The following is a 19,814-nucleotide window of genomic DNA, read 5'->3' as shown; positions in this document are numbered from 1 at the left end:
CTTAGGAGCAGAAGGCAGAAACCAAAAGATGATTCCTCCTAGTTCCCCCCACAGAACAACACAACCTCCCGCCTCAGCTGGCCTGGCATGGCCTTGTTCCCAGTGTCCTGGCTGAGTGACAGCAGGTCCTCTGTGTCCCACCACCACTTAGGCCAAGTGCAACTTAAACCTGCTCCAAGAAGCGGGGCATCTGGCTGATGCAGTCAATGAGGGAGGTGGGGAGGCATGAAGGAGCCGGACCACATTGGAGGGAGATAACCCGTCTTCAGCTGCCAGCCTTGCTTATGCTAGAATCCCATCCTTGGCTGGCTGTGTCAGGACTATGATTAACTTACACAAGTTGGTGTCATCCCAAGGCTCATGCAGAGCCCAGGGCAGGGGGAAGCAGCCCAAACACATGCATCTCTCTTGTGGCCCACACAGACCCCACCTCATGGGGGCTGAGGAGCAACACAGGCACCCCATTCCCCACCAGGCACCTCCTGGTGCAGCGCATCACAGCTGTCCACCGACCACACTGGTCCTTGTGCATGCAGTGGGTGCTTACTCCATGTGTGTTGGCTGGCACCATGGCAGGGCAGGTGTGCAGGGGCACCTGCTGCAGTGGCCAGCCAGCTCCCCCATTGCCCAGAGTGTTCCCAGGGCACTCACTTGAAGTTCTCAGGGTGCTCTGTGATGGCCATGTTGACAACATCCAAGGCATGCTGGTAGTGCTTCTGGGCGGAGAAGAGCAGTGCCAGCAGGTGGAGGGCGTGGGCATCATCTCTGCACACCTTCAGGGCCTCCTGCAGCTGCTCCATGGCACTGGAGATCTGTCGAAGGAACCCACCAGCTTAGTGCCCTTCCCCAGGCACATGCTGCCCTGGGACTCAGGGACCAGGTGCCAACCAGCAAGGGTGCCCAGGCTCAACTCAAGGGAGTCCCGGCCACTGGGCGCAGGGATGCTGCTGTGAGAAAACACCTGCCCCAGACAGCCTGGCCTAGGAGGGGTCTGCTGTCACACTCAGGGGTAAAGAGGAGCAGATTTATGGAGCGGCACAAAGGACTGGGCAGCCATGGGAAGCACTTCCTAAATGCGGGGAGTGGGAGCCACAGGGAGAGGCACCCGCAATTCCTACATGTGGAAACGTCACCCTGGAGTTCTGCTGACATGTCAGGAGACCCTGTTCTCCAGGAGGAGATGATGAAAACAGGGTGCTCCAGGTAGGGGGTGCAGCTTGACCATAGACAGGGAAGCGCATGGAGGCAAGTGCCTAGAAGAGGGGGAGACTGGCCTCTAACAAGGGCACAGTGGGAATCTGGAACTAGAATCCATATTCTAGTCTTATGTTTTGTTTTCAATCCAACAAATAATTATTAAGCCTGGTTCTGGACAGGTGGGATGAGGTCAGATTATGCAGGGCCAGGAAAGCCACACTCAAAGGGTCTGGATTTAGATGTGGACTCAGGAAAGCCTTTCCTTCCATTGGCGGGGGAGACCAGAGTTCACCATGGGTCCCAACTTTCACTGGCTTGAGTTTGCTGCCTCCCTTCTCAAGCCACTGCATGAAAGAGGTCAGGCCCCAGCTGCTCCAGTTGTCCAGTCAGTGAGCCCAGGAGGGGCCAGTGCAGCACGGAAGGGCAAAGTCTACTGCTCCCGCCAACCCTGCAGGCAGGACTCCAACGCTCTGCTGGATCTGGCTACAGAGGGCATGGGTGATTTGCAGCTGTGGCCAGGGCCCCACCTGCAAGTGGTAACAGGGTTACGGGGTCAGTCGGTGCCCCAGCACATCCTACAGGGACTATTTCAGGACTGAGACCACATACCTGCTTGGCTGCCTGCCTTCTTGCCAGGATGGGTCTCTGCCCATAGTTGGACTTATGGGAGGATGTGGAAGGTTCAAGGAGCTCTTTCCTGAAGAGACCATTCTCAGCACAACACAACGCCCCTAGGATGGGTCTCAAAAGTCCCCTGGATGCATGAGACACCCGAGGCCCCTTTCCTCGCCTCTGATTCCATCTCTTAGCATCTCCACTCATCTACATTCAGCTGGGGAGGTCACTACTCTCAGAGGAAAAGCTCTCTGCCCCACATGCTCTGGCCTGCACACCCCTGGCAGGGTCTGGGGAACATTTCCACAAGCATTAAGGAGAAAAAAAGAATTCTGGCAGTTGCTAACATAAACTCTCTTCTTCAAAAGAGGCTGGCCAGTCCTAGTGACTATAGCAGCCTCTTATGCAGTCCCGTGTGACCTGCAAGGTGGCCTTCTACCCCCTTACATCATCTCCTTATTCTCTACAAAACACCACAGAGTCTCTGGCCTGGCCCCTGCACCCTGCTGGGCACCTGTGCACCACGCCCTGCCTGGATTTGGATGCCCCCACCTGCTGCCTGCCATCTGAGCTGATTGGTCCTGCTTGTTTTGGCCAGTGGAGGGGTCCTGTATTTGTGAATACACAGGAGCTGGGTTCTAGAGTTGGCGCTGCTGCTCACTCACTTTTGTTCCTGTTGCTCTCTGAATTCAGTTTCCTTATCTGCAAATTAGGCATATGCTTTTCCATGGAAGGGTCCAAAGAGCTAATGTATGTGCAAAAAAAAAAAAAAAAAATGCTATCTTCTACCCCTTCCCTCCTTTTCAAATGGAAGAGCAAGTGAGCAGCAGAGCAGACGCTCCCAGATGGGGGTCCTGACTCCAGGCCAAGTGCTCTTGTGCGAGAGCTGCAGGCTGCTAAGCCTGTGCTAGGGTGAGTGAGGGGCCTGGCCTCAAAGCTGTCTCAGGTCAGGGCCAGCTCTCCTTGTGCTGTGGGTTCAGGGGCACAGCAGGACCCAGCTGGCCATATCCTCCTCACCCGCAATTCCTAGCACCTCTGACCTGGCCTGATTCCCCAGGATGCAGGGTCTCCTCCCTCCCACACACTGCTGCCTCACTGAGCAGCGCCCTTAGCTTGAGGCTCTGCACCCTGTAGAAAGGCTGCGACCAGGTCTGGAGAGGGAGGTTGGGAGAGAAGCTTGTAGCAGACTGGAGGGTGGAGGACCGGGAAGGCCTGGAATAGAGAATCTGCAAGCTACATACCCAGGGCTGACGAGGCCCTCCCCTCTGAACATGTTCATGTGGTGATGGGGAAAGAACCTGATGTGTGGCTGACAGATAAACACCCCCTCCTGCTCAGAGGCTCGGGGTCAGGTTGGGATGTGGCTCCTGGCTTTGCCACTTCCTAGCTAGCATCTTAGGGCAAGAGGACTCACTTCTCTGAGCTGCAGTTTTTCTGCTACAAAATGAGGATAATGGTTAAACCTATTTCAATGTCCATGAAGATGAAACACTGTGAAAAATGTCTTGCAAAGTGCTGGTGGAACAAATAATTTTGAAGTGTGAATTTCCCCCTTCAAGCCCCAAAACCAGAAAGCTAAGGAATAGGAAAGACCCTTCCTTCCAGTCTGAAGGCACGTGTTCCTCTCAGGCCTGGGAGCTGCCTTAGCTCCTGTGACTCTGTCCATATCAGGGCTCCATCCCCACAGGAACCTCATGAGTCTCTTTTTAAAAGTCTTGCTCCTTGCCAAACCTCAAATCTAGCCTTCCACCCTTCTCGTGGGGACCTGGGTCCCCAATTTGTCCAGCTTCTGTGTTGGTCTCCAGCCTGACCTCTATGCAGGCTTATGGGCACTAGTGCCAGGCCCAGAGTTCTCCCCTGGGCACCTTACTTTGTGGATAGGTCAAAGAGCATATCAGGAGGAGGCTAAGCTCAGCGAGGCCACTGGTTCGGCTTGTCAGTGCCCCAAAGGCTGCTCCTGTGCTTGTGACTCCACCAGAGCAGACTCCATTATCCTGAGTAATATACCCAAATCCACAGCCATCACTGTGCGGCCAGCCAGGCATGATCTGGGCAGGATGGGCCGGCTTGGGGCCTCAGAGACCCAGACAGGCTAGGACTGTAGCTTACAGTCCATTCAGAGAGTTCTCAACTCCCTGAGGCTGCCAAAATGAGGTCTCTGAGGAAACTGGGCACTAGGCTCACTGGCCTGGCATGCCACCTCTCTAGAAGGATGGATGCTATTCATCAGAGAGGGGTGAATAATTGAGTAGTTTAAAAAATGCATCACCAAAGGGTTATAATTCACTTGATTAGCAAAAAAAGCACTGGTTCTTTTACAGAAAACTAAAAGTGGTGTCAGGTGTCTTTCTGTTGGTGTTTCTGGGAGTGGAGGGATGCTCCCAGAGGCGCACAGAGGACCTGGGGTCAGGAGTGAGGAGTGGGAACAGGGTGGGGCACAGCCTAGAGGTGGCGGAGGATGTAGGGAGTCACAGAGGGAAGGGGTGGTGCAAGAGGAAGGCAGCGAAGCCGCCAATGACAACAGAAACAATAGCAGGAATGACATCAATGACATCAGGGCAGTTGGGGAGAAAATGGTTGAGAAAGAAGGACCTGAAGAGGGAGATGGAATGACTCAGAAACACAGTGACAAGTCAGGTCAGGTCAGGACAGGACAGACACAGGCACCGCGACAAGGATCTAGGCGTGGGGTGAGAGGGAAGGGGTCCCAGCACTGAGAGTAACTGTGATGAGAGGAGAAGCCAGACTGATGCAGGGCAGAGCCTGGCTGTCCCAGAGGCAGGAGAAATGCAGCTTGCTGAGCTGACCCTAAGATCAAGACCCGGCTGGTAAGCACGCTCCCAGGGCCCTATCTCCAAAAAGGTCAGGGGAGCAGGGTACCTGGACAGTGTGGGCTATGGATCAGAGGCCTGGGTTCTGTGCTGGCTTGGCCTCAGTAGTGTCCTTGGGTATAAAATGGGGCTGCTGTGGCCTGCCTCCTCAAAAGGTAGGGCTTCCCTAGGCTAGTGTGGGGACATAGCAGCACCCCCAGCAGGCAGGGCTGCCCTCCACCCAACAGCAAGTACACGGGCTTCTGTAGGCTTCCCTCCACCAGCCTGGAGCTCAGCCCATTTCCTGGGTGGTACAGGCGAGGAGAGTCACACCATGGGAGCCAAAGGCTTGTGTGCAGTCCCTGGGCAGTCAGGTGGGGGTGTCAGCAGGCATCAGGGCCAAGCCACCTGAGAGGCCCTGTTTTGGAGGCTAGATGTGTGCCCAGAGCACCAGGTTGCAGGCTGAGGCGCTACAGGAAAGCAAAGAAGGCTCTGAAGGACCTGAGGTGGGGAATCCTGGACACACCAGCATTCTCCAGCACCCTTGGGAAAAAGGCAGGTCTGCCTGCAGAGTCGTGATGGGGGTGGTCTCAGTGGGACTAAGGTAGTAAGCAGACAGGAGGCCCCTATGGGACCCCAGAGGCCAAGACCTGATGGTGGCATCCACACAGTCAAGGAGTAGCTTGGGGGTCACAGGGAAAGCCCAACCTGCAACAGCTCTATGAGCCCATCACTCTGTCTCCAAGACCCTTGGGAAAAGGCCAACGGAAGGCAAGGACACAAACAAATGAGTGACAGGCCACTGAAATGTTCTAGAGGGAGGGAGGGCAAATACTCCCTTCCTGTGTGCCTGCCAGGGCTTTACCCACATTACCTGACCTCAACCTCACTGGGCCCCTCTGAAGAGGGCTCAAAGGGCTCACAAGACAGATAAGGAAACAGACTCAGGGAGGCAAAGTCACTTGCAGAGGGTCACACAGCTGGTAAGCCAGGTTTCCAGGAGAAGATCAGCAGCCCCTGGGGATCTGGGGGTTAGGAACAGTGACAACCCACCTGTCGGACGAGGGCCAGCTGCAGCGAGACATAGAGGATGACCTGGGGGTCGCCGGGTGCCAGCTGCTGAGCTCTGTATGGGGAGAGGAAGTGACAAATCAGGCACCAGGGGTTGAGTGACCAACGTGTGACTTAGGCCTCCAGCATGCCAGCCCTGTGCTGGGTGCTATGAGGCAATATGCCGGGGGATTCTACAAGGCCCTGCCTCGGAGGGGCATCTGGCTGGCAGATGAAGACCAAGGCAGAAGGCCCACAGGCAGCCCAAGGCAGGGGTGGTGGCCTTGAGGGGGCTGGCATTTGCTGAAGTAGGGGCCACCTGGGAGGGCACACCTGGGGTGACAGATCCCAAAGGAGGAGGAAGACGGGATGAATACACATCCCATGGCAGAGAGGGAGTGACAAGTCAGGCACGAGGGTAGAGAAGCTGGCCCTGCTGCTCTGAGCATCTGCCAGGAAATCCCTGTAAGGGCTGGGGATGGTGGGAGGGGTAGGTGGGTTTAGTGGGAGGGGTGCCTGGGGAGGAGCTATAAGGAGGCAAATACCATTTTTGAGCCCTGTTACACAGATTGTGCAAGGTGCTTTTTCTGTTTCATCTCCTGTAATCACTGCAACAGCAATGGGTTACTATTCCCATTTTAGATACTTGAGCCCTGGGAGAGCAGGGACTGAGACTGGTGGCTGCTGGAGGTCCCCAGGGCTGAGGGCAGGGCTCAGCTGCCTGCCCAACCCCCAAAGGCCATCCCTGTTTGCTGTGTGCAGTTTCCTCATTCATAAAATGGAGACAGAAATGTTTGTTCTGCCCACATCAGAGGGTCCGATGAGGTAAAGCTTGTGAATGTGCCGCCAAAGGCAAGAGGGGCCTCTGCTGCAGGTGGGAGCCTCCTCACCTCTCCAGTGTCTGTAGCGCCTTCCGGTGCAATTCATCTTGCTTGGACTTCAGGGTGGCTGCAGGGGACAGGACAGAGACTGAGCCATCACGGGTCACTGAAGGGTACCAGGCCAGCCCTGCACCATCCTCAAAGCACACAGCTCTGCAGAGAGAGGCCCCACCAAGGCCCCATCTGGCAAACCTCAAACTACAGCAGCCTGGGCCGATGCCCTGGCCTCTAGCACATTCCTTGGCATGCCAGTCGCTTCTACTCCCTTGCCTTCTCCACCACCTGACCAGCTTAACCCTTTCAAAGGCCGATGCCTGCAAGCATTCCATGACATGGGCATCCACCCAGAAGGCCCACGCCTTGAGAGAAGGGCCACCACCTCTGCCTGGCCCATGCACCATCCTAGGCTTCCTGACCCACTAGGAAGTTTGAACCCAAACCAGGCACCTTTCTGGTAAACTGCATCCCATTTTAAACGCAGCAGGGCAGGTGTTCTTAGCCTTGGCTGCACACTTAACCAGGAAGCTGTAACATGATTGCATCCAGGCCCCATCCAGGCCCCACCCAGACCAGATCAGAATCCCACTGGCGAGGACCAAGCATTGACAGTTGTCAGAGCTCCCCAGATTTGAAAGCTGAGAAAGCAACCGCCACTTGCAGAGCTAAAGGGAAAAGGAGGGTGTTTTGCTCAAAGTAGACTTTGACAAAGGGACTGATGACTCCCTCACTTGACCAGCGTGTGCAGGGCTCATTTACACCTGAAGTCACTGTGATGGCTGCTCCCAGCAACCGGCATTTGGGGGAGGTGGGATGGGATGATTACTATTCCAGGTTTGGTCTGGGTGGCAGCCTGTCACTCCCCATCCCTCAAGCTACAAGGAGATGAAAGTAGGTGGCTGTCTGATTGATGGGGGGAGACACAGGGCTGAGCTGGCAGGGTTGGCGAGAGAAGGCCAGGTGTGGGGCAGGAAAGAGCAGAATCCATTAGCTGAGCACAAGTAGTTGTTAAGCACCTGCTGTGTACCCAGTCCTATGCCACGTATTGAGGAGGATTTAAAAGGCTCCAGAAGATCACAGCAGTGCTGAGAGTAAATGCAGGCCTATGAGAACCAGAATGAATACACTGTGGGGTGGAGGGCTGATGGTGCAATACAGACAGAAAGTAGGAGTGCCACTGAGAAGATTAGCATGGGTTTTGCTGGAGTTGGAGCTGGGCCTTGAGGAGAACTGGGTCCACAAAGAGGGGAGAGGAAGGCATGTTTGAGGGTGGTGACGGTCTGGGTAAAACAGTGGAAATAGGTCTGAGGGGCATGCGCGTGTGTGCGCACACATGGGAATCTGTCCCAGATGAGTACATGGTGTCTGTGGAGGCAAGGCCTGAGGGGAGGGGCACCGGTAGGACAAGATGCCTCGGAGGCAGTTAGGAAGCCTGAGCCATCCCCAAGCAGAGGCCTCCTGGGGCCTGGCACTCACCGTCGGTGGCCTGCAGGCTATAGGTGAGACCCAGTGCCAGGTAGCCCTTGGGGAGGAACTCCCCGGCTTCCTCTCCGAGGCTGATCACCATCATGGCAAAGCGCTCTGCTTCTTCCAGCTGCAAAAAGGAGAGACAGAGGTCATGGGGGTGGGGTTGGAGTTTCCTCTACCAGTGAGTGACTCCATGGATCTGTTCCTGAAACGGAAGCCTTGTGCTCAAGGTCACAGGGCCTTACTTCTCACAGGGAGAAGCTTCCCTTGCCCCAGAGATCCCAGCTCCCCAAAGCTTGTTGGGATGAGAGCATGAACCCAAGACCAGGCCAGTCCATGGCAGCCCCTTTCCCACCACCTCTGTAGGGCCCTGTGTCTGTGCCTGTTCTGCTCAGCAGAGAGAGGGGAGGCAGGGCCCGGGCAAGCAGGGGTCTGTGGCTGGGCCTCGGAAACATGTGCCTTGCTGGATGTCTCTAGCTCCATTGAGCAGGCAGGCTGCCACTCTGGCTCCATCTGTGAGCTCACTCCCTCTCTGAGACAAGGAGCTCAAACTTTCAGGGGAAAAAGGCCTGGGGCTGTTTTTGTCCTGGGAGCAGGAGGGACTGTTCCAGTTGGAAACAGACCAACCAGTATGGGTCACATGTGTACACATCATCACACATGACATGGAACACAAAGGGGCACACACAAGGTGGGCCTGGGGACACTCTGGGCCCTCACAGGCATCAGGCCAGTTTAGGGGGCAGGGGACAGCCAGGGGCCTTGGTCATGCCCACTCATTGCACACATGCCCCCAAGAAAGGCCCCCTCCCTCCCATCCAACCCAGGAAATGTCATCTGTCCATATGCCTGGTGTGGTAGTGTGCCCAAGTTCATGTCACTGAAAATGTCAGTTTCCAGAGAGGGTGGGGATGCTTCCTCTGTCAGCAAGACTGACTGGCTGTGACACACAGCAAGAGACTGAATGCCACATGCAAACCCTTCAGTGCCACCCAGACATCAAAGACCCCAGCCACGGGCGTGTCCCCCAGTCAGAGGCTCAGAGTCAGGCAACCAGGGAATGAGATTCAAACCCAAGTTGGCTTCTGGCCTCAAAGCCAGAGCTGCCCCTGCCTTATCCCTGCTCAGGCCCATCCCCCTAGCAGGAGATGGGCAACTCTGGGCATCTTAGGGCGTGCCACTGGCCATAGCTAGGAAGAGGATCTGTGGATTCTCTCTCCCTGGAGTTAGGAAGTGAGATCATGAGACAGAGGCTATTAGCCAGGGTGAGCTATGTGCAAACTGAAAGAGGAGAGAGGAGAAAACAACACGGAAGCACAGAGAAGCCGAGGAAGCTGCATCATGGCCTGGAGGGATACAGCAGGAGAGACTGTCTGCCCACCATGCCCGACTCAGCTGACCACAGCAGCCCTGCAGCCACCTTGTGGGTGAGCTCAAGCTGCCAACTTGGGCACTGGTCTGCTTCCTGATTGTTGGGCTGGCCAATGGAAGGATGAGGTTATCTGGGGAACTGGGTTTCTGTCTTTGGCACCAATAGGCCAGAGAACCCAGGGTTCATGGGAGGCCATAGTTGGGGAAACCCCACTGCTGTCTACAACTCAGCCTCAGCTGGTCAGGTGGAACCAAGGCTGTAGATGCTCTCTCCTGGGCCATGAGGCAGCAGGACTCAGGAGGGCTCCCGGGGTCTGAAGCCAGAGCCCCATGGTGAGAAGAGCACTGGAAGACAAGCCCCAGTCCCGGCTCTGCACCCAACAGCTGTGGGGCTTGAAGAACACACTCAGTTTCTGTGTCCCAAAAGTCCTCATCTGTAAAATGGCAGGTTGGACCCACACTCTTCCCTCCTCCCCACAGCCTTCCACTAAGGCTTTTGCAGCACCAGGCTCTGTGCTAGGCCTGGCTGAGGAATTGACACGGGAGGCACAGACCCGGCAGGACCGGGTGGCCCCTAGTTAAGGCCCCACTGTGTGGTGCTGACATGGGGCTACTGGAACTCCAAGAGCTTATCATGTGGCTGTAGTTAACCCAGGAGGTGCCAGAGGTGGAACAGGAGGCAACAAGGGAGGGGAAAGTAAGCAAACAGCACCCTCTTTCCTTCCTAATATACCCCTGGCTGATGAGGCTCACCTCACACACTATCTCAGGTAGTATGATGGTCCATAACAAGCTTTCTTATAAACACTAAGCACAAGTTAAAAAACGCATCCAGACACCCTCTGCATTCCATAAATATATACTCTTCCCATGGTCATGTCAGTCTACTCAGCAAATGCCAGCTTCAGCTCCTACAACCCATGCAGAGAGGGTGCCAGCAACACAGCTCAGCAAAGACTGGCAAAGTATCCATTCTGGATTAAAAGAGCTTGTCATCCTTTAGCTTTAAAAAGTGAAGACATACATCCTTCACTTGTCCAGCCTGTGATGCACTCTGACCCCGAGATCAGCAGCATTCCTTGTCTAGTACTTGCTAGCATTGTCCATGTAGTTTAAAACAGTCTCTAAGCATAGTGTCAGTATTTGCCTCAAATCAAAATCCCAAGGCTTAATGTACCATCTCCCTATATGGCCAACATCATTAATTTTTTTTCTTTTTTTAAAAATAGAAATGGCTCTCACTATGTTGTCCAGGCTGGTCTTGAACTCCTGGGCTCAAGCAATCTTCCCACCTTGGCCTCCCAAAGTGCTGGGATTGCAGGAGTTAGGCACTGCACCTGGCCAGGCTCATATACATACATATGTACAGGTATATCAATTACAACTACTTGTACATACAATATATATGTGTATATATATAGATATATACATATTTTATATATGTATTATACAATTAATCTTTCAGTGTTTTAAAAAAATCTCAGCCTGGCTCAGATGGCAAGTGTCATCTGAGTCCCGGCTCCTCATAGCTACATGATCTGACAAATTGGGAAGTGGCATCAAAGACCCTCTGGAATCTAGAGAGTAGACATTACTGCCTGCCTTTTGTCTCTCAGCCAGATCCTTCACCACAGAAAAGGAGGGACTCTACACAAGGATAAGCTGGTACCTCCGCAGCCCCACATAGGCCACCATGCTGAGCTGGTCGAGCGTTCCACTCCCCATCCAGGGTCCACTCACCCCCACTGTGGGTAATACACCAGAGCATTGCCTATCTTATTCTCTGATAATCTATAGTCTATTTCAAGGTTTGTTTGTTTTAGATGGGATCTTGCTCTGTAGTCCAGGTTGGAGTGCAGTGGCATGATCATGGCTCACTGCAGCTTTGACCTCCTGAGTTCAAGCGATCCTCTCACCTCAGCCTTCCAAGTAGCTGGAACCACAGGCACACACCATCATGCCAGGCTGATTTTTACTTTTTTATTGTTATTTTTTGTAGAGACAGGGTGGGGTGGGTCTCACTATGTGGTCCAGGCTGGTCTCGAACTCCTGGGCTCAAGCAATCCTCTCCACTTGGCCTCTCAAAATGTTGAGATTATAGGCATGAGCTACCGTCCCAGCCTCAAATTTTGTTTTTAAGAGTTCTATTTCACAGTCCACTAACGGACTCCACTTGCGTGTGATCCGGAAACATTGCTCTCATCAGATGGCTGTGGAGTGGCCCAGCACCTGCCCTTCTGCTCTACTCTAGACGCCTTCCTCCCTGCGTAGCACCTCATGTGCCCTTTCCAGTCTCCAGACACTTCCTCCTTGTGGCCTCCAAGTCAACAGCTGGTGGCTCTGTAATCCAGGCTGCTGCTTCTGCAGCAAGCTCAGGTTACAGCACTGGGCCCTCCTTGCTCATCAAAATATTTCTAGGGTGAGGAGTTTCCAGGGTTCTCTTCAACCTTCCTTTTCCCAACGATAGGCCACTCTTGAATGCCTTCTTTATATAGGGCAGCCATGGAAGCTCGCCACTAAAACCCAGTTGAAGATCCTTCCTGCCTCCTCCTCTGCAATTCTAGAGTGATTAAGGGCTCCCCTGGCATTTTCACAGCACCACAGCTACCTGATGGCATTGGTGTTTCACAACAGAAGGTGCCAAGGCATGGGGAGCCGGGCTGAAGCAACCTAGCCAAGGACACATGTCTAGAAAGTAGCAGAACTGTGTTTCTAACCCATCTCCTGACGCTAATTCACCCTCTGTAGGTTTTCATTTTCCTCCTCTCTGACCCTTGGGAAAAAGGATGCAATGAAGGACATAATGTTTTGATCCTTTGTTTTCGTGTTACGTAAGTAAGGAAAAACTTCCTGTGACTTTACAAGTTCCTCTGTCTCTCCAGGGTCTCAAATTTGGTCCCTACACAGACTGGCTTCTTGCTCACACACTCTGTGAATGCCCAGGACTCCCTTCCATTCCAAGGGTTACTTCACCTTGCAGTGAGCCAAAGAGGTTTACCCTCAGAATCTTCACTCTCATTCTCTCTTTCTGGGAACTAGAGAAAGTTCATTTCTGAGCCTGCAGAGTTTTGTTTAAAGAGCACCTCCAGTTTCTCCTTAGTTCCTTCCCACAGAGCCCGGAACCTGCTGTTAGCTGCTCTACTGAAAAATCCCCTTTTTTTTCCTCCCTGGGAGGAGTAGGCACTCTTTCTAATTTCTACAAGCTGGTGGCAGGAGGGCTGGCATTCTTTCTTCCCTGCCTCATCAACACTTAATCCATCTTCCTGGCTCTGCCCACCCCTGAATTTGAAAAATGAAGTCAAAAACATAAAGGCACATCCTTTCTGTGTGCCTGCTATTTTCAAGGGTCTATCATAGCTACCATTCAGGTACCCGCAGTGTGCTAAACATGGGCACTCTTTTTTATTTTTATTTTTTGAGACAGAGTGTTGCTCTGTTGCCAGGCTGGAGTACAGTGGTGCAATCTTGGTTCACTATAACCTCCACCTCCCAGGTTCAAGCCATTACCCTGCCTCAGCCTCCCAAGTAGCTGGGACTACAGGCACACGCCACCACACCCAGCTAATTTTTGCATTTTAGTAGAGACGGGGTTTCACCATGTTGGCCAGGATGGTCTCGATCTCCTGACCTCGTGATCCTCCCACCTTGGCCTCCCAAAGTGCTGGGATTACAGGCGTGAGCCACCACACTTGGCCTAAGTTGGGGCACTCTTCATTTCATCGCTGATATTCACAGCTACCCTATAATGGTGGACATGATTGTTTCCAGGCTACAGATGAGGAAACTGAGGCATAGACAGGGTAAATTACTCCCTCAAAGTCACACAGCTAGTAAGTGGGCGTACACGGGTAGGCAGAGATTTGAACTCTAGCCTCTCTGCCTCCAAAGCCTATGTGCTTTTCCACTACCCCCCTGCTGCCCTGCTCAGGAAGGAGATGAGAGATGGCATCAGAGACCTTTCCAAAGATGAGCATGCCCCATTTCCATTTTGCAAACTCCTTTCCTGTCTGTGTGACACCACACATGCATAGCCTATCCTCTTTACCTCCTCTAAAGGTTTCAACTTTTTAAGTTAAATGAATTTTAAATAATTGTTTGGAGGGATACGAAAAAATATTTACATCTCTCTTTCCTTCTGCTGCAAAAATAGGGACCCTGGCAGGAGGCTGGCCGTGCCAAGGCAGGAGGCGGCCATGCAGGCCTCTCTGATTTCAGCGTCGGCGCCACTGAGTCAGAGACTGGGAAGTCCTCCCTTACCCAGGGGAGCCTCAGGCTAAGCCCCAGGGTCAGTGCTCTCCCATTCCAAACCCAACCCTGCTCAGCTACTCCCACCCTCGTGCAAACCCCCAATCAGCTGGCCAGCATGTGACCATGCAAGTCCCTCTGCCTGCCACAGTCTCCAAGAGACAACCTTGCTTTCAGATCCAGACCCGGTCTGGGGTGTCCAACAGTGGCTCTGGGCATGAGGACAGGACGTGGGGACAGCAGGTGCTCCGCCTCTGGGCACGTGGCCACCCAGTCCAGCTTCACCCAGCACAACTCGTTTTTCAAATGTCCTAGTTTCAGCCTCCCTTCCTGCAACCCAGGCCAAATTGTCCACCCCCAGATTTCTGTCCCCTGCTCATGGGGCTTGGCTGGGCCTGCTAGGGGCTGACGTGAGCCAGAATAACTGTGAAGGCAGGAGACGAAGGGGGTGTGAGACGCCTTTTGGGATCCATGCCCTGTCTCATGCACGAACACCCCCTGCCTGCCAGGCAGACCCATTGTTTTCACTGTGGGCCTTGGGAACAGGGCTGCTCCACTCTGGGCCCCCCTATAGAACTTGGGATGGTGAGTGGGGACCCAGCAGAAGGATGGGGCCAGTTTCCGTCCTTGAGAAGAAGGGGCTCAAACGTGAAATTTGTGGGAAGCCTGTTGTCTCCCTTCTCAGAACCCTTGGATACCCTACAGCCTGTTCTCTTTACCCAGGGAGCAAGAATTAGCTGCAGAGTGCAGGGAGAGCCCCTGAACCAAATACAGATCCCTTATCCCGTCCCTTCCTGGCCAGCTGGGGTGTGTGTTGCTTGGTTAGTTACTAGTATAGCACCTACTATATGCAGGCTTCCTGTCAGGGAGAGGGGGTCAGAATGCAAGACATGGCAAGTGAGCAAGTTCTCCATCTAGTCGAGAAGTCATGCACCACATAAGACAAAATTAATTGCCAAGTGAATGTGCCCATTGGCAAGAAGGATCCATCCAGCGAGCATCAGGCACTGAACCCCGGGCTGGAGTTTCAAAGAAGAGACAGACAATTCCTGCACTCAAGAAACACAGATGATCACAATGTGATGTGATGTGTATCCAAGACAGGTAGGAGGTACAGGGGGTGAAGCTTCCAGATCAAGGAAGGTTGCCAGGAGCCCACCCCCGGGCCACCCTCGGGACGTCACTCTAGCCTGTGCCTGATTTAAACCCTGGCTCAAACTAGCCCCTAAACCCAAATATGCTGCTCAGCTGAAGTTAAACAGCTCACCCTTCTCCCTGATTCTGATGACAAGTCTGCATGTTTAAGTTTCCTTTTGGGCTTTTCTATTTATGTTGTCATTGATTACTTTGCTCCTAACTCATCTGATTTCAATTTGGACTGATTTGATCCTAATTTTATTACCATGTAATCTGAATGCACATAATTACTGTAATTATGCTGCTGAGGGAAACAGCTCCTGCATGGTGGGAAGACCTAAATTTAGGGCTTCCTGGCAAGGGCGGCCGTTGGCTGGGTGGACCCACAGCTACCTCAGAGCTGGCAGCCTTGAGGGGCACAGATGCCCTCCCCCGCTACACCCCCTCAGAGATGGGTATTTTAGGCTTCATCTCAGAGATGAGCTTGAGGCCCCTCTCAGAAACCCTGGGAGCAAGCAGGGGCCTGAGCTGGGGTCGGGGAGCCCACCTGCTCTGCACACTCCAGCTCATACCACCACCCTCTGCTGCACGTGCTCAGCACCCATGCGCCAGCCGCATCTGAAGTGCTTGCTCACAAGGCTGCCCTACCTCTGGGAGCAAGATGCCAACTGTCTTCCCCAAAAGACCTGGGAATCAAGGGTTCCCTGATACTCATGAGGCAGGGGAAAGCAAGCTGTGATGGAAGGGCCTGGCTCTGGCCCTCCTATGTCCTCCCTTGCCCTCTGAGTCCAGTCCAAGGCTACCTCCTCCATGAAGCCTCCCTGGCCTGTCCAGCTCTCTCCTTACTTGGTCATTTATGTCCTACCTGAGGAGGAAAGGCTGTTTCCATTTTGCAGATGAGGAAACTGAGGCACAGTGAGGTTAGGTGCCTTACTCTAGGGTACCCAGTGGGTGGGCAGTGAAACTCTTAACCACCTAATTACACTGCTCCTTCCAAAAGCCTAGAGCTCATTACAGGACTGATCTCATGTCATTCTTCCCAACCTAAGCGACAGCATAAAGAACACAAGCCAGAAGCCACACTTTCCCCTCCTCCTGATCAGCCACAGAGGGGATGGGGCACTTCAGACATAGGGATCGGAACCTGTGTGGAAAAAGGGAAAGGTGTTCTTTTCACCCAGCCTCCTTGGGCTGGGGAGGACTGACTCCCTGGAGCAGAGAGAAGGCAAGCCCTGCTGGGATGATGAGGCAGGGACCCAGCAGAGGGATGGGGCCAGTTTCCAGTCCTCAGGAAGGAAGGTTAGAACATGGAATTTGTGGAAAGCTCATTGTCTCCCTCCCCAGAATCCATGATTTGTTTGTGTATAGGAGGGAAAGTGGCAAGAAGAGTTGTAAAGGCTGCTAATTATGAAGCACCTGCTGTATGCACCCAGAGCTTGGCCCTTGCTGCCTTAAAACAAGCTGGGCACACAATGGTGAGGGGGTAGCTGAAGCTGTCAGGCCAATAGGAAGACAGGAAGGCCATCTCCAGGGCAAGTGCCCACTTTAGGAGACCCTGGGCCCAGAGAGCAGATGAAAAAACTGGGGAGATGTGGGTGGGGAAGGCCTGATATGCATCGTTTGGGAGGGAGGATGCACTTGTTCTGTGTTGCTTGAGAAGGTAGAAATAGGAGACTGATGTCAGCAAGGTGATTAGGACTCAAGAAAGTCAAGACTGTCTAGAAGTGAGCCCCCAGTTAGAAGAGATATCTGTGCAGAGACCCCACTGCTGGGGCCCAGTGTTGGGAGCCACAAAGGCCTGGAGCAGCATCCAAGCAGACCCGGGGCAGGAGGACTACAGCAAAGCGGGGGACCTGGGCTCCTGGCCCTGTCCTCCTTCACTACTCTGAGTTGCTGATCTCTTAGGGGTCTTCAGGAGCCTGCAGTAAAGGCCTCCAACTGGGGAGAGGGCACACCTGGAGCTATAGCCTCCTAATGGTTCAGCTGCCTCTGCAGAGAGCAGTATGCAGGCAGTGAAGCACAGGGCAGGGCTCTGGGGGGCTGGAGCCAAGTGGAAGGAGAGGGGCTGACACAAGAGACCACCTTCCCATTCCACCAAGAGTAGCTCTGCCCCCAGCATCATGCATTGCAGGCCCTTGCAGATTGGATGCTAAGATCATCTGAAGCCTCAGAAATGATGGAGCTGGTCCAGGTAACTCAAGGCCTTACCCTACTACCCTGCTGCTCCGCAGGTGGGGGCATGTCTACTTCCCTATGTTCCATTCTCTGCAGGCCACAGTTCAAGGCTGAACCGCAAACCAGACACCATACTGAGTCAGGGGACCCTGCCGTTGGAGATGGAGGCTAGCGGCTTCTCAGAGCCTTTCTCCCTGCCCAGACCCATCTGCCTGGCAGCTCCCATCCTCTCCATCTTCCGCATGAACCCTCATATACACACCAAGAAGTGCACACCCCACTCACAGCCAGCTGCTGCCACCCTTCCCACAGGAGGCCTCTAGGCCCCGCCCTCATAGCTCACTCACCCAGTGAAGGGACCCAATGCAGACCTTGGCAGCCATCAGGGGCACGGTGGGGTCTGAGGGCCGCAACTTCACACACTCCCGCAGCAGTGACACGGCGTAGGCTGACTGCAGAAAAAAAGAGCAGGAAACACTGTCACTTACAGCCCTGAATCTCGAGTGCCCACAGTGGGGTGAGCTCCCCAAACAACCAAGCCTTGCTCTGTATCCCTTTCCTCTGAGGAGCCAGGAAGAGGGCCAAGGCAGAGAAGTCCAGGCAGTGTCGACAGGCAAATCCCTCCCTAGGCCTCAGTTTCCTTATCTGAAGAATGGAGGTGTGACCCTTGCTCTTTAGGTAACATGATGACAGCTAACATGACAACAAATGGAAGCTCTCCAAAAGGAATTCAAATGTGAAACACAGAAATTTTAGAGGTAGAAAAGGGGCTCTCTAAATGAGGGCTGGGCACAGTGGCTCAAGGCTGCAGTCCCAGCACTTCGGGAGATGGAGGCAGGCGAATCACTTGAGCTCAGGAGTTTGAGACCAGCCTGGCCAACGTGGTGAAACCCCGTCTCTACTAAAAATACAAAAAATAGCCGGGTGTGGAGGTGCATGTCTGTAGTCCCAACTACTCAGGAGGCTAAGACACGAGAATTGCTTGAACCCAAGAGGTGGAAGTTGTAGTGAGCCGAGATTGTGCCACTGCACTCCAGCCTGGGTGACACAGTGAGACTCTGTCTCAAAATAATAATAATAATAAATGACTCTGAGGCAGGGCCAATGGTAGGGGTTGGGGGTCATGTAAAGGCTGGCAGAGAGGAAGGGGAGATGTTCTAAACTGGCAGAGTTGGAGAGAACCTCCAAATAGGAGTCTGAGGATCCCCCACGGCTTCGGGGACTCAGACTGGACCTGCAGAGGACAGCCAAGTGTGAAGGAGGGCCGTGGTGGGGTGCAGCCACAGCCAGACAAGGATTTACCAAGAATAGTAATAAGAACAGCAGCAGCAAACACTTATTCAGATCTTGGGATGTGCAGGCATTGTCTTAAGTCTGGGGTTGGCAAAACACAGTTCACAGGCCAAATCTGGCCCTCTGCCTATTTTTGTAAATAAAGTTTTATTGGAACACATAAATGGACTATGCACATTCATATACTGTCTTTGGCTGTTTTCCTGATATGGTAGCAGAGTGGCTAGTTGCAAAAGACTGTTGGGCCTGCAGAGTCAAAAATGTCTGCTATCTGACCCTTTACAGAAAAAGTTTGGAGACCCCTGTTGTAAGTGCATTCTAAACACCAAGTGACTTAATTTTTACAGCAATCCTATGATGCAAATACCCTGACTCTAATTTACAGATGGGAAAACTGAATGCGGAGAAGGTTAGGTAGCTTGTTCAAAGCCACACAGCCTATGAATGGCTGAGCTGAGGTTTGAATGTAGCCTGGCTCTAACCACTACCCTATACTGCCTCTATGATGACCACCTTGGCCAAAAAGGAGGCCTGTTTCCTTGCCCACCCCCAACTCTCTCTCTCTCTCTCCTTCTCTCTCTGTACTGGAACCTTTTCCAGGAAACTGCACGAGTCCTCCCAGTGTGTACACCCCTGCATCTGTGCGACCTCCAGGTCTGCATGTACCTGCATGTAACTATGACAATTCTCATGTATACTGGGCCCTACTCTGGGCCAAGCTTCCCACTGTTAACTAGCTCTCATCTCTCCCCAGCAACTCTGGAGGTACAGAAAGAAACAGAGGAAGGCTCACCTGTCTACAGCAGGGTATGAGCAATTGGCGGGTGCACAGCTAGGACCTGAATGGTCTGTGTCCACCCTGGACACCCACCTCCCTCCACCTGGCCTCCCCTGTTCCCTGCCATCTAAGGAAGAGCTTTTCTCAACCCAGACGTGATAGATTTCCCTGGGCTTTGGCTCAGACTTATCAGGTCAATGACAGTTGTCTTCGCCAAGGGTGTGCTCTGGACCCAGTACTGGGCTAGGGGTTGTGGGGTCACTCAGGAAGGGAGATGAGGCTATGGTCTTTCCTCAAAGGACCCTATAGAAAGGGTGGGACAGACAACAAAGGCCACCACCCCCATGGCTCTCTCCAGAAACAAAAGGGTAGGAGGCCAAGCACGAGAGTATGTTAGCAGGCAACCAGCTCCCGCATGCTGGGAGCCTCCATGGGGTACCCAGTGTGGGGGGGGCGGGTGCCAGGGTGCATGAGGGGCTTGAAGGTACTGTCAGGCTATCTACCTCCTCCTGAGACCCTGCCCTGGGAATACCACTCCAAGTCCCTTCCCAAGGCCCCTCCATCCACACCCCAGCAAGCCTCAGGCTTCTGCTCGGCCTCCTTCTCATAGCTACTGACTGGATCCTTGCCATACAGGGTTCTCTAACCCTGACCCTCCACATTCCACCCCATCCCCATGCACACCAAAAAACGCTGCTATTTAAGGAGCCATCTGAGGACTCAGCAGCCGGAGCAGCAGCTTTTTTTTTTTGTCATGATGGTTACCTAGCAACACAGCCAATGCAATTGCCGCACAGA

At 53.5% G+C, this 19,814-nt stretch overlaps 1 protein-coding gene across 7 annotated transcripts in view; it reads right to left on the bottom strand.

Annotated features, from left to right (window-relative positions):
• Positions 1-19,814, bottom strand: part of TTC7A (tetratricopeptide repeat domain 7A) — a 158,602-nt gene that overhangs the window by 44,371 nt on the left and 94,417 nt on the right. For 6 of the 7 annotated variants that reach the window (XM_064364054.1, XM_012473734.3, XM_012473736.3 and 3 more), the window contains 5 exons: positions 17,293-17,397; positions 8,027-8,144; positions 6,563-6,620; positions 5,676-5,748; positions 652-812 (listed from right to left, as the gene is read on the bottom strand). In XM_064364054.1, the coding sequence (XP_064220124.1) occupies positions 652-812; positions 5,676-5,748; positions 6,563-6,620; positions 8,027-8,144; positions 17,293-17,397 (515 nt within the window). The remainder of the gene's footprint in view (positions 1-651; positions 813-5,675; positions 5,749-6,562; positions 6,621-8,026; positions 8,145-17,292; positions 17,398-19,814) is intronic. The other variant, XM_064364052.1, reaches the window with a different exon arrangement.

Source organism: Aotus nancymaae, unplaced genomic scaffold (genome assembly GCF_030222135.1).
Source record: "Aotus nancymaae isolate 86718 unplaced genomic scaffold, 86718_ANA_hifiasm-v0.15.2.pri h1tg000057l, whole genome shotgun sequence".
NCBI lineage: Eukaryota > Metazoa > Chordata > Mammalia > Primates > Aotidae > Aotus > Aotus nancymaae.
This window is presented reverse-complemented; position numbering and strand designations above follow the sequence as displayed.